General features: G+C 43.0%; 1 protein-coding gene across 15 annotated transcripts in view; it reads left to right on the top strand.

Moving 5' to 3' along the window:
- The first annotated feature begins 531 nt into the window (after positions 1-531).
- Positions 532-15140, top strand: part of celf2 (cugbp, Elav-like family member 2) — a 236870-nt gene continuing 222261 nt past the window's right edge. For 4 of the 15 annotated variants that reach the window (XM_013913980.1, XM_013913979.1, XM_013913983.1 and 1 more), the window contains exon 1: positions 532-974. In XM_013913980.1, coding sequence (XP_013769434.1) covers positions 922-974 — 53 coding nt within the window. In that variant the 5' untranslated portion in view covers positions 532-921. The remainder of the gene's footprint in view (positions 975-15140) is intronic. The other 11 variants (XM_013913992.1, XM_013913986.1, XM_013913987.1 and 8 more) reach the window with 6 other exon arrangements.

The raw sequence follows: 15140 nt of genomic DNA on the forward strand, positions 1-15140 counted from the left end.
ACAGGATGTGGTGGTGTCAGACAGGAAGTCAGTGCTCACAGGAGTGTGCAGAGATCATCGCAGCCATGCTTTGCAGGCTTGTGTCGAATACTTCATTGCAACATTTCACCCAACAATTCTCTATGGATAATGCATCAAACCACACGTTGTTTCTTTATCTCTCTAACATTAAAAATGATCAAGTAAAAATTGGCAAATATAGTTAATTTAATGGCCTTTCTATAATTTCAGGTTTGATAAGTGTCCCGTGCAGTTATAGCAGGAATATCCAGGCATGTTAAACTGTGATATGTTATTCTTGCATAAAGTGTTTTCTTTGCTTCTTTCTTTTCTTTTGATGATCTAACTGGTTCTCAGTGAAAACAGCAGGTTATTTCTCTCATATTTGCCTCATAAAAACTCAAGCATGTAAAATTGAACACGTCGTTCCCATCGATATAAAATCCATCCTCAGAGGTTTAACACCAAAAAGTAGTTTTCAGTGAGAACACTTCACAGTGAAAATGAGGTGTATAAACTCCAGCTTGTCCTTGTGTACTGTTTGAAGATGAAAATGAATAAATGAGTTTCTCAGGTAGGATTTACCCTCCTCTGCTGTACATCTCCAGCATTTCCAGCAGAAGCCCGCCTGTCTGCGAGAGAGGAACCCGAGGAAGCTCGGGAGACGCGTCTGCAGAGCGCAGGCTTTGTACAGGAGGGGGCGGAGAGAGAGAGAGCGAGAGAGAGAGAGAGAGAAAGAGAGAGCGAGAACGAGAGAGAGAGCTGTGACAGCGCTCATCACCCACTGAACAACCAGGACGGGTTGCATCCGAGCAATCGCTGTCATTCGCTGACGGAGTTTACAGCCTTAGCGCCGCTTTTTCTTTCGATCTTTTTCAGCCGCACCCCCTCCCTCTCCCGGTGCTGCCCAGCCAGTCGACCATGGTTTCTATAATTTCAGACCTGGACCCTCTGAAAAGCTGGAACGTGTTAAGGTAAGCGCCCGGCCAGTTTCTCCACAGCCTCGACAGTCCGCTAGCAGAGAGGGGAAACGGAGACAGGAGTGCGGTGTGTGTCTGTCTTTGCTTTTCTTTCTTTCTTTTTTTCTGGAGAGAATGAGGGTGGGACGCAGCGCAGGCGGGAGGTCGCCGCCTTCTCACCATGGCAGTGGCGCTGCGGTGCGTAATTACGCACGCTTTGCGCCGTTTGGCTTTAATGTGCCGCGAATACGGAGCTCTTGCCACTTTCTGAGCTCCTCTTCCTCCTCTGCTGCGCTCTGTCATGAGGCTGATGCGTACGAGCTGCCGTGTGTCCACGTACATCTCATTAACCTCCGCTGCTGCCCCGCGCGGCGCTTCATCACCAGCCGTCATCCCCAAACTTTCCTCCATTTCATCCTAGAAGTAAGAATAACACCCATTTATCACCCCTCCCTTGCCCCCGCCCCCCCTTGCTGATGTGGTCCCTCCGAACGCTGAGGAGTCTCGCGCTTTGCCAGAAAAAATAGTATACCCCTCTAGGAATTTATCTTGAAACATTTACTCATGGCTGATTGCCTGCCTGCTCCAGCGCGCTTTAGACAACATTAAATTTTATCTCTACTGCTGCAAAACATGTTTTCAGCAACACAGCCCGTTTACTTCTTGGCAGGGAAGGCGGTCCACGATACACACTTGAGCCTCACGTGAGGTCAAAGGTTAAACTTCTCTTGGCTTCCCTTGCCCTTAAACGCAACCCTCTCTCCCCTTTTCTGTCAAACACCTATTAGGCTCATAGGCAGGACACTAGGCTCTGTCTCGGACCTGCAAATCACACTGAATACATTCACTGTCATTAAGCATCTCAGCAGAAAAAGCCTATGAATTTAAATGCTGAAATTTAAAAGGCCTTGTCCCTGAATATTTCAGCCATTTGATAAATAAGTCATTATTCCCTCGACAGAGTCGGCGGTAGCAGCCGGGACTATCGCAGATTCTATTTTAGAGACTAGGAGAGGAGACAGAACCCTCAGGACCCTCAAATTATTCTTTTAATGCTGCCTCTCCCCTCTTTTATCTTTTTTTTTTATCCCCTCACCCGCACCACCTCTTCCATCCCACCACCATAATCCACAAATCCAAAATAGAAAATGAGCGGAGCAATGTAGAGCAGGCATATTTCGGTGAACTGCTGACGGACTGGGAGGGGGGGGCAAGTGATGTCATTTCCAAACAGGCGGTGATGACCATTCAGGCTGAGAAATAGGGCATGCAGTTGACCTGGCGCACAGACTCATACTTGCTCAGAAATAGCCACAGCAGACACTTTCTCTATGGACACGCTCTTCCTCTCCTTTCAGACTGTTTGCTTAACTGGGACACTTCTCGTGGCAGCATAAAAAAAAGACGCTTTTAGCTTGTTTTAGCCACCGGCATATTGGCCTCATAGCGGCCATTTTGGCTCAACAGGTGGGAAGCCAAAGGTCAGCGAGAAGGTGAAAGTTTTGGGATTCAAATGGGCGAACTTGTGCACAGTAATCTCTGCACCAGTTTAGTTTAGCTGGCGTTGGATCAGTCGGTATAAGAGAAACAAGGAAAAGGCAGGCAGAGGGAAATGGTGTGAGGAAGGACAGCAAGAAGAGACGGGAGTATTTACCTCCCCTCTGGCTCTTGTCTTCTCTCTTTATTAAACCTTTGTTCTTCCAGATTAGAGGCAAGAGCAGCTGTCCCTCTCTCCAAAGACGATGCATCTTAATAAAGACCAGCTTATCGCCGGGCCCGACGCTCACACTCTCTCGGGGTCACAGTCATACACACACGCACAGTTACATCCGCCAGTCCTTCACGCACGCACACACACACACACACACAAACAAGCACTTCTCAATCGTCTACCATAATGAAGCACCTCGGCAGCGTTCTCGCCGCTGTTTTCTCCCTAATGAGACTCACCTCCGTCACGCTCAGACACGCACGCTTCATACCGTAACCACAGCAGTGTGAAGACGGCACGTGTGTGTTTTGCTTCAAACAAAGGGAAGTGATAAGGAGCGCTTACTTGGATATCATTTCCTAAAAATTTAGCACAAGGCTAAAACCCCAATTTCTGTCTGAGTGACGACTGAGCGATCCTCGGTTAATATTTAAGAAGCCAAATAACAAAAACCAAAACAATAAATATCGTTTCAAAGATTTTGTTACAGCAAACTAGCCAAACACATGAGAAAGATCTCACTGCTGAAACACAATTAGGCAGCATCATATGCATATTAGCAGAATTGGCTGATTAATGCGGCTGCTGCCGAGTCTGATTTTAGTTTAAATGCAATATGAAGTTAATGCAAGTGACAAATGTGTGTTCACGCGTGCGATCATCAGCAGGGCGTGTCTGCTCCTCTGAATTCAGTCACACAGTTCTGTTCCTGCTCGAGAATCACGGATGGAGGTTGGAAAATCAGCCCGTGCCTCTCACAGTGCACGTCACATATCTGAAGTGTAGTTGAGTTATTCCATAATGAGAAACAGCATGCATATTAATTCCATCTGATTGCATCCAGCTACCACACATACACACACGCACACGCATGTCAAAGACGAGGTGTGCTCTGTATTCAATTAGGGAGGGGAAAGTGGGAGCTCAGGTTTTTATTCTATTACCACGCGGATGAAAAATTGCCGCATATTCAGAGACGGGAAGTTAAAGATAAATCAGCCAAACTAGGGGTTAAGTTGCAAAGCGAGTATGTGTATTCAGCACAAATATGAAAACGAGGCTTCATGTTAAAGCCTCAAACCGAAAATAAACCCAGAAAACTCCACCATCATTCCTTCACTGCTCCGTCTCATCGGGGACCTTTTTCATCCACTCATTTAAATCCGTATGCAGGTCCCGCAGTCCGAGTGCGCTCCGAGGGAGGTTGGAAGGCGAGAGTACGGGAGGTTGACAGAGAAAGGGGGCCTGACCTTTGACCCCGCAGTGTTGGTTTTAATTAATCCACTTAAAGAGTTTGTCCGCTTGCATTATGTGTCGCTTTATATCCCGCCGGACTGCGAGGAGAGGCGCAAATCCATCCGCCTAATTACCAAGACCACTGCTTGAATCTTTAAATCCCCTCTGATAGTGTGTGTGACTGCGGCATGAGAGAGTGTGTATTGCTGCTTTATCTGGACGTTGGACCTTTCCTACATTCAGGATTACACTGGTTTTAACTGAAGGGTTAGAGCGAAAACCGTTTTTTCTGGGGAAAGGCGCCCTCTGATATTTCCAGACCGGAGCAGCAGATAGGACGTATCTTTATCTTTTAAATTCAAGCAAGTTTTCCAGCGTTTACCTCAGAATTTCATCCTTTTTTGTGGTGGAGAAAAGCTTGTCACGGGACACCGAAGTCATTATGCTCATCGAGGCAGGCATCACTTCATCGTGAGAGTCATACACAGCTAATTTGCTGATGTTGGAATCTGAATCAAAATACAAAATCGGGCTGAACTCCTTCCAGCCATCTCCCTCCCTATCTTTCCATCGCTGCGTTTGTTGGCTTATTTAATCGTCTTTGAAATTTTTCCATTGAGACGAGGGAAGCTTCTGCTCCGATTTGCTCCCCAAACCCCAGTGTTTACGGTTGCATTTGATGCATGTTGAATAATGACACGGATTCGCTCATGTCGAATCCTAACAAGCTGTCTTCAAGGCGTTCGCCTCGGCTTCTGACAAAGATCAGCTCAGAGGAAAGACCTCGAAAGGTTCCGGCGAGCACTGCAGCTCCTCAGGTGGCGCTGAGGCTTGTTCGATTTGAAGGAGGGATGGAAGTCAGATGCGGGACAAGTGATATTAATGAGAGAGGGCAAATTAAAAAAAAATAAAATAAAAGTTTAGTCACCATTTGTTTAAAATGCACCGTGTGTTTGCTCATTAAATACTGCTGTCTAGACTTTTTTCTAATTCGTGTGTGTGCGCGTGCCTAACGATGCACTCCAACCATCACACTGATACAAGGAAAAGTGACAAGTTTAAATGAAAGTGATGGCAGCAGACGGGAGGGTCGGTGGGATGCGGGGCAGACTCAGAATCCACTCTCTGTGTCTCACAGCTGTCTGTCAAGCCTTTGTAGCGGAGAAGAACAATACAGCACTCAGCGTCTGAGTGACGGAGGCGTACGGGGCGGGCTGAAGGAGAATGAAAGGGAGGGCTGAGTTTCTCCGAACCAGCCCCTGGAATCAGCAAGAGATAATTATATAGCTGAGCAAAAAGAGTGCGTCACAAAACACAAAAGAGACAGAGGGAAGATGACAGAGGGAGAGAAGAGGACTAGAAAAGCTACAGAGGAGCAGGAGAGACTAGGAATTAGGAAAGAGAGGAGGGAATAACAATGGAACGAGGAGGCAAGACTCCTCCAGGGCAGGTGTTTGTTATGGAGAAGACTGCATTTTATAAAGAGTTGGATATCAGTAATTCTTTTCCATCTCTGATATGAAGGGATATTTTAAACATACAGCTTTTCACAATATGGGATTTGCATTAGCGCAGATCTCACTGCTCCTTAAGTATAATATATTAAGATACTGTGCTACCCATCAGTGATAAATACTGTTTTTCTCTATTTAGAATTTATTTGACAGCGATAGTTTAATTGATTTGCATACAGAGAGTATTATATTACAGATTCTATAGATTTAGCTGTTAGTTATACTAGAAGTAATAATAGATCTCTTTAGGTTCGGCAGTAAAATCCTGAAATGTTAAGAGGATAAATGTGTGCGAATGTGAAGTTTCAGCGCAATTGTTGTTAAAGTACAGTTTCTGTGTATGAGTATCAGAGGAGACGGAGGGATAAAATGCACAAATTGTACAATGTGCTGCATATCAAAGTGTTCGGGAGTCGTTCCCGCGCCTCCTCCTGCCATCAAAGTCAAAAACCTGAGCACTTTTTTTTGGCCTTTTAGAAGTTTATATTTCAGTTGCAACCCTGCATCATTTGCAGCCTTTTGAACAGCGTGCTCACAGGCTACAGTGTGTGTGTGTGTGTGTGTGTGTGTGTGTGTGTGTGTGTGTGTATGTGTGTGTGTGTGTGTTTGCACGGACTCTCTGTTCCCGTCCTGTCCTTTGCAGTTGTCGGCTTCAGCATTCGTTTTGTTTGATTTCTTCCAAAAGTAAGATTACCTACCGCAGGCTTACACACACACACACACACACACACAGAGGACATTGTCTGTCTCTTTAATGTTATTTTTGACTAAAACAAGTGTTGTTGCCTGTCACGGCATATGCAGTAGCTGCTTCTTTTTCTTTTTTCCCCCCTGCAACAAAGATCAGCTTAGTCAACAGCAGCCGCAGGGATTTAAAACGCAACTGTAACACACACCTCACATGACTGTGTGTGTTTGTACTTGTGTTACTCATGTTGTGGGGACACGCATTTTTAGCACAGTCGCATAACTGCTTAAATTTTAGGGTGAAGCCTTGGCAAAGAGGAGGCTTGGGTTTTGTCAGGAAGAAGTTAGGCCTGAGGATAAATTGATTTAAATCAATGTCATGTTCTCCTGTGTGTGTGTGTGTGTGTGTGTGTGTGTGTGTGTGTGTGTGTGTGTGTGTGTGTGTGTGTGTGTGCGTGTGTGTGTTCATAAAGTCACCATATAATCACTGAGTATGAGGTAACGTGCATGTGTAAATCAAAAATGTCGAACAAATTCAAAGCCGTTTCTTTTCTTCCTTCCTGTTTTTTCCTTTTGCTGTTGTTTTCTTTCTTTTGTTCTTCATTTCTGTCCGTTTCTTTTTCTTTGATTAGTTTTTTGTCTGTCCACCGTTTTTCTTTTTCGTTTTTACTCTTTTTTTGTCTTTTTAAAAGATAAATTTCCATGTTTTTTTAAGTCCATATATGTTTATATCTTTAACTGCTCTTTGCCTCGGACATGCACACGCGCACACACACACACACACACACACACACACACACACACACACACACACACACACACACACACACACACACACACTTAACACCACTGGCCCTAAGTGACAAATCTGTTTAATAATGCACCACCTGGAGCATGGCTTTCTTTCTTCATGTCTTTCTTTCATTCTCTCCTTCTGTTGCCAACTCTCTCTCTCTCTCTCTCTCTCTCTCTCTCTCTCTCTCCCTCTCCCTCTCTCTCTTGCACACGTACACTAATCATTCCCTCTGGCTGTATTTTACTGCTGTACTTTGTTATAGTCTTATCCTCAAAGGTACTGCTGCCATGTGCACCGTGGCTGGGCCCATAAAGAAGCTTTAAACCAGTATGAGTGTTTCCCCCACTGACACACAACTGTCTTTATTCCGTATGGCTTAAGAGACACAGGAAGTACAGAGCACACTCCCTCCTCCACCTTTCCTTCTTACATCCTTCCTTTTTTTATTCTCTTTTTAAAAATTTCTCTTCCACCTCCACGGCAGATTTCACCCGCTCTCCCTTTTTTTCTCCCCCCTTCCCCCCTCTCATAGTGATACTGTACAAGTACATAACCAGGGGGGAAAGAGGAAGGTGATCAGGGAGTGAAAGGAAAAAGAGAGAAAGACTGGAGGATGGGGGGAGGTGAGGGGGGGGGGGGAATAGATCTTGTCTGAATAAATAAACAGCCTTCCCTCGCAACCAAAAGGAAAAGCTAAGCTGGAAGAGGAGAGCGGGAGGGAGGGAGGAAAATAGGAGGAGGAGGGCTGAGAGGTGAGAGTCAGTGAAGGAAAGAAAAACATTGGCATTCTGCCTGGTGGAAATCAGGAAAAAAGGAGATAATCTCTTTGTGTGTGTGACTGATGGATGCTTGAAGCGAAGCAAAGAAAAAGAAAAAGTAAAAAAATAGAGACAACGCATAACCAGAGGCCAAAAACAAAACTGACCAAGCATAGTGCGAGTTTGGTTTTGCAGGGGTCACGCCAATAGGTCAGACTGAAACTGTGCAACACCAGAGGCTATCTGTAAAGGAAATCATTATTCGTCTTGTAGATGGATATGTTCTCAATTTACTTTGGCATTTATTTTGAAAAATTTACTTTAAAAGTTAATGATAAACCAATAAACGCAGCAGAATGATTACATATTGGTTTACATGGTGTGTGAAATGCAGTGTACTTTAGTGTTCCCAAAGGGAAATTTCTATTGCCCCACATTAAAAAACCCCACAAAAAACTGCCTTTTATGAATGAGGTTTAGTATGGAGAAAGGTTAAATTTAAAACATGCTGTATAGCAGCGCAAAAAAAAAATTGACTGTCAGCAGCTTCATTCCAGAAAATATCCGAACAAGCTTTCAGAAGCCTGCATCGGTCACACTGCAGAGAGAAAATATAGAGAGGATGAGAGGGAGAGCTAATGAATTACGGGTGGCCTATGAATAGAAAAAGAGAGAAAAAGAGAGAGGTCCACACTCTGTGCTTCTTTTCCTCCTCCTGGGTTATGGAAGTGTCACGCTGCGAGTGTTGCCATGCAGATGGTGACCCTGGAGTGTTGCAAAAGGGGAGGGGGGGGGGGCAAGAGGAGAATTAAAAACAGAGAAAACTCGAGAGGGGAAAAAAAACGAAATGGAAATGGAGACGGGGGATTGCTTTTGTTTTGTTTTTGTTTTTATTAAATAAAAACCGTCTGAACAGAACAGGAAGTCATTTGATTGACTGCAGAGGTTCGACAGGCATCTTTAATCACAGTCATGATCACTATCAACTGAAACTGTTTAGGTTTACGAAGGCACACCAGCTGCCAAATTTGCCCTTAGATAAGTAGTGCTTTGTTGAATAATCATCGAATCATGATGGAGGCAGAGAAAAACTTGTTTTCCTCTCCTGCTTCCAAACAGGAACCATAGTTGTCATTTAAACCCCCGACACGGGTAGGGTGACACAGGACTTGGTTCTAATAAAGGAGATAAATCAGAGCAGAGACACGATACTGGGCGTTTACACATTTTATTCGATGTATGCCATTGAACACATCTCACGCACAGGCATACATGCTGTTGCAAAGGGAACAGCACTGCAGGGTGGAGTCCATATAGCAGGAATCTTATATGATGTAACCACCGGGGCTATTTGCTCCATACTCTGGGCAAAAGAAAGAAGCCCTCCATTTAACAGATTCTACTGAACATGTTGAAAACCTGGTTGAATTTTGCATCTTTAACTTCTTAACACCTACCAGGTCACTGGCAACCCATCTAGAGTTATGGGTAGGGACTGGTTCTGGTGAATGGTTCTTCCCTTTTTATAGAATATTTGCCCGTTTTGAAAATCCAAATGAAAACAGTAAATGTAAAAGCAACTTGCCTTTTTAGCATAAAACAAAACCCATCCCTAACCGTAGGCAGGTCAACTATGACCCCATTGATGTCAAGAGCTTAAAGCAGATGGATGTACTAAAATATATTTCTACCTCATGTTTTGTGTTTTAGTGATAACTTTTATTTAAATACTTCCACAAATATTTAAGGCCATTTCAAGGTTTCCAGTTCTATGTCTGCAGGGATCTTCGTTGAATTGCCCAATAAGCTTCACAAACATTCATGTACAACCAACAATTTAAGACTGGAATGTCTTTCACCTTTGCCCAGTAGTATTTAGATTCCAATTTTGGGGGCCATTGGAATTCTCGAGACATCCATCCCCTTCTTGCTATCTTAGACTTTAACTGGGATCCCTATTGAGTTACGTCCAAATTATGTTCAGGTCAGGTAAAACCCTTTCCCCAAATGGATAAGCAGAAATTGCTAATTGTTATTATTATAATTATTCTGTCATCAAGTCGTACCTTTTTTCTCCAAGTTCGACTTATCATTGACTCTGTTTTAGAGCGGGTCCCTTGGGGAGACCTCCAGATATTGGGTCCTTAAAGTCGGTGATCCCACGTCAGTGCCTCAGGCTATTTGTTGGGTTCCTAGCACAGTTTCCGAGTAGCTGGGTACACTTTCCTGCTGCGGGAGGCAACTGCCATTGGGGAATACCACTTGAATACCAGGACCCAAGAAAAATGGTACCTTTTTGTGAAGGAATTAATGTTCTTCACTAGACTTGTCAGACATTTTAACGTTCTGGCTGAATGGTTTATGTTTATGTTAATATAAGAGTTCTTGTTATTGCTGAGATAATTGCAAAGCTCTCATGTCGAATGGTCAAAATGAAGAGAAAATGAAAACAGTGTTATACCTGACTCAGATTAAAATCAAAGTGTTTGCTAGTGTTGTCGTTAATCCCGTTATTTTGCACACAATTTTACAGCATTTTGCCATGCAGCCACAGCAGAATGCTTTTGTGTCATGTGGCACTAAAACACTTACGGTATGTTAGATATGAATTATCTAACTTTAGACAGAAATGCCATTTTTAATTTGGAATATTATTGCAACATATGTCTATTGTGAATTAGGGCAGTGGTTTTAGCATTAAAGCCGCAGAATTTCATGGTGCAGTAAGACTGTTTGCTCCGTTTGCTTGTTTTGCCCTTTGCTCTGTGGACTTCAAGAATGGAAATTTTAGGCTTTCAAAACTCACTGTTGGAGTTTCAAGAAATTCACAATCATCAAAAGACATTTCTAACTGAAAAAAGGAAGTGGGGGTGGGGGGGGGGGGGACACACAGCATTCCTATTGCAACATTTTGCATTGTGACACATTTCTGTTGGAACTGTGCTATTATTGGCTAGCTTATGGGGACATGACATTGTTATCTTTGGCAGTCAGTTGGCTCTGAGATAACTCATTGATTATTTAATGGGCCTTAACAAGACATTTTTACAACAACTTTAACTTCAGTTCACTGGCTGTATGTAGGGTTTGACAAATATTAGAAACACCTCAAAGCTACAAAGTGCAGCTTTAAAAATAAACCTAACCACACGGCTGAAGCTGAACGTCTCTGTTCTTTTTATGTTGTCCACCCACTGCACTATTCAGTGAAGAATACTGACTCACTTCACTGCAACAAGTTTTAAAGCACTGTGCTGCTGAGCACCAAGCTGCCTTAGTTTTGCTTGACCTGGATGAATTTGGCTCTTGAAGACCAAAAAATTGGACGGAGATGGAAATGTCATGGGGGTGTGAGGGTGGGGGAGCTGATGGTAAAGAGGAGGAGAGATAAAGGAAACGAGACACTGTTACTGCAGCTGCAGAAACTGCGTGTTTTTATTGGAGTGGACTGTTGCCTAATGTTATTCTCACAGTCAGATGACTGAAGAAAGAGCCCCAGAGCCATCCTGGTCATTATATTACACCTCATACTGTGTGCGTCTGTGTGTAGAACAGATATGCATATCAAATAGAAATGTTACCTTTTCCCTTTAGAATTTTTTTTCATTTTATGATATATTGTGTATACATATATTAAATAAAATGTGTGTCATCTAAAAGTCAACCATACAGTATTTTTCTTGTTTTAAACACATATTTATCGCCAGCATATAATCTCTCTGAAAAAATGAGACCTTTCCACATTTACTTAGGCCTCTAACAGCCTGTGGATAGATTAATGTGTGAAGGCGTGGGATGAATCAAGAGTAGTGAACTTTTTTCTTAATTTCGAACACCTTGCCTCACTAACACTCTTGGCTCTGCTGTAGCTACAATGCTGTTAGCTTAAAAATAAGTAAGTCTATTTTTTCCGGCAATAGTAAACTAATAAAGCTGTTTTCTGAATAGAAAATCTTTATAAAAGGAACTTTCACCTCGAGTAGTTAGCTGCTATATCGGACGTTTATCAACTTGTCCATGTTAGCAGGTAGACCACCAGTAAATTGCTTGGCTATAATTATGAGCATTTAGCTAATGTTAGCTCGGCTGTTAACAAGGATAAATTGCTCCTAATGTAGTAAAATATAATATAGTACATGGACACCGTTAGGTCCCAAAAGTGAGGGCGAAACCTGTAGTTAAAAAGGGCCTAAGAAGTCTATGAGTAGAGGTCACGAAGGTTTCTAACTTGACCTCTGTAAACACTTTGCTAATATGTCTGCAGACGCAGTTTGGTAAATCTCGTTTATTCTGTGTTTATATAAGGAAGCTTATATGTGGTATGCTCAATAGCTAATGATTTATCTTATCTTACAAAATTTGTACATTTAGCTAATGAGGAAACAGTAACATTTTGTTTTTTGAAACCAAGTGATCTGTGAGAGCACTAATCACAAGACTTCAAAATAGGACCTGTGGATGATGATTATGAGCCAAATACTACTTTTAAGTAGAGAAAGTCAGTTCACTGAATGATTGTAATTATAACCAATAGTTGATAAAGCCCAGATATCTAGTTTTAATCAATAAATGTGAGGATTGGGATTGTAAAGGTTCGCTTTTTGCCCCAGAACACGTGTACTTCACTTAAATGCTGCTGTCTTTTTTTTGTCTTACAGTATAAAGTGCCTTGAGGCGACTGTTGTTGTGAATTGGCACTATATTTAAAAAAAATTGAATTGAATTGAATATTTATGTCCTCCCAGTGTGATTAATACAGCTACTCATGAAATAATCAAGAGGTGAAAATTCTGCCCTTTCAACCTTCACTATATTTTTTTTTTTTTTTTTTATCTTCACTTGCTACTTTTTTGTTTTCATCTTTTTCTTTTCAAACCATTGCCACTGTTTTAAACAAAGCATCTTTAGGTCTTTTGTGTGCTTCTGTTTAACATAATCCCGGTGTCTGTTGCCGTGGTTACACTTTCTTAATGTGCCATTGATGTGACTGTATGTATTAAAAGCACCGCTGACTCCTGGCAAAACTTTAAATGTGCCTCTCTACCTCTCCCTTCCTCCCTTTCTCTCCCTCCTCCCGTCTCCCCCTCTCAGCTCTGTGACAGTCATGTTTTCTTTGTGTGTCAAACAGAGAGCACTTGTCTGTGCCACTTTGTTACTGAGAGGATATAACTGATAGCGGGTTATTTTTGGATCGCAAGTGATACGAGCTGATATCTTTTGCCATTGAGGAAGCCTTTGAAAAGCAATGTTGGCATCGTGAATTAGAATTAGAATCAAATCAGGGCGTTATTTAAATGTTAATCAAATCAGCACTGAATATGTAATCAAAAGTAGATTTATTGTTGTAATTCTCCTGCTGCTATTAGTCTTGTCTGTGTCATATCTTGTGGCCATGCACACTGAATGCGAAGGCAATGAGCTCCACCACAGTAACATTATGACAGCATTTCATCTCCTCCCCTCGACACTGTGCTTTGGAAGATGACGGTAATTTGGATGAGATGTTTCAAGGCCCTGGGTTCTTCTCCCCCCTCGCTCGCTGACAGTCCCCAGTGCGCTGCAACATTAAAGCAAGACTGGAGCATGAACGTATGGCCGGCTATTAAATGGCAATCACACACAGAAGAGCTCTTTTATAGACGAACACATTTCTGCTTAATAGCTCTCGGAGCAGAGTCGTCCAAATATGACATTTCAAATGAAAGCCCTCTGAACGCCAGCTTCTATTAAAATCTTTGCTGAAATTTTTCAATTTGTCAGTTTTTATGTGATGTGGGCCAGAATGAAATCTGGATTGCAACCAAAAATTCCCAGTTTAGTTATGCGATCATGGTTTCAGAGGTGTCTGACTCACTCTAATAGTGTCATGCACAGTTAACTTGCTGCTGCTTCACGTTGAGGCCACTCACAACACCAGCTTAGCCCAGAAGCAGTGATCAAATCTGGGGAACCTTCTGAGCCTCTGAATTCTGAGATTACTGGAACCTCTCGCCCCCTAATGGCTGCTTGAGGGTGAAGTTCATGTCATCAGCGGGCCCTGCACTCGCTCTTGGGAGTCCTGTTCCACCCTGCCCCATTAATTTCAAGTGCTACTCATATCCTTGGCCCCCTTACTTTCCATTTCTCAGCCCCCTCCCTCCTTCCATCATCACTTTGGTGCGCCCAGCCCAATCTCGCTGCTCTCCTGGCTCATTTTGAGCTGTAATTGGACAGGAGTCCCAGGGGATGTTCGTCAGCACGCCCCAGTGCCCTGTGTCCCATCTCCAGAGTAGAAACGCACCCGGCCATGGTCGATAAGCCGTGTTCCCCCCACCATCAGTCCAACGTTCCCTACTCTGCTAACTTTCAATAGGCAAAATGACTGGGCATCACTTCAAAACAAAGTCCAAAATAGACCCACAGTAGAGCAACAAAACCTAATCTGCCCATTTTTTCTCACCGAAGGAATAATCATACCGCACACACCGCAAAGGCATTTCTGTCGTGTTTAATCCTGTCTGTCTGTAACTGAAACCTTAAAGATTATCCCTTAAAAACAAGTTGGTAAATGTGTAGTGGAAATGTTTCACTGCAAGTGGTTAAAGATGACCTAGTATGCCTTTGAATCCCATACATCTCAGACTAATCCTGTACCAAGTCCCCTCTTGTCCCCTTTTAAGCATGTTGTCCTTTCTTTGGCTGCCCCTGTCAAACAGAAGGTTTGTATAGTAGGCGGGCGGGGCTTAGAGGTTTAGATGTTTATGGACGGATCATTTTTCCTTTTAGTTTTCTTTAAGCAAAGACCACTCTTGAATTTTAGCTGAGAAAATTATGACAAAATGTTTTGGCAAATATTTTTAGTATCTGATAATGTGTAAGATGAGATCCTAAAACACCTTATAACGTTCGTTCCTTCATCAGGCGTGAAAATCATTCTGCGGCCTTTCGCACCATACTCGAGCGAACACAGTTGTATATCTTTTGGTGTTGTGTTTGGCTCTGCCCCTGTGCCAGCTTTCCCTCGAGCAGCATTTGTGCTGGTAATCTGTCATATGAGCCCGTCTCATCAGAGGCACAGGAACATTTGGAGCTGCAAACAGAGAGCCTGGATAACACCCTAAAAGCTTCCTCCTTCCCTCTTATTGCCCACAGCTCAATCCCAACTATCTCAAATCTCTCTCCTTATCTCCTCTCCTTTATTGCCAAAGCTTGACGGGCACTTGACAGTTTAGAAAAATACCCCAAATTGGGCCTGACCTGAGTGCTGGTTGGCCACCAGTGTATACCTGCAGCTCCCCCCAGAGGCTGGCTCGCTCAGGTTGAAAAAAAAATAATTCAGTGACTGTAATTTCTGAATTTCTTCTTGATGATAAAGTTATTTTCTTTGTCTGTGGCCATCTGTTCATGCTGCAGAGCTCTCAGACAGTCTCAAAACATCCAGTTTTATGTAATCATTCTCACTGCCTGACCTGTCCTCTCACCAGCTCTCCAACAATTACC

The sequence above is a fragment of the Pundamilia nyererei genome, unplaced genomic scaffold (assembly GCF_000239375.1).
Source record: "Pundamilia nyererei isolate P.nyererei 1_Seehausen unplaced genomic scaffold, PunNye1.0 scaffold00162, whole genome shotgun sequence".
In the NCBI taxonomy this organism is placed as follows: Eukaryota; Metazoa; Chordata; class Actinopteri; order Cichliformes; family Cichlidae; genus Pundamilia; species Pundamilia nyererei.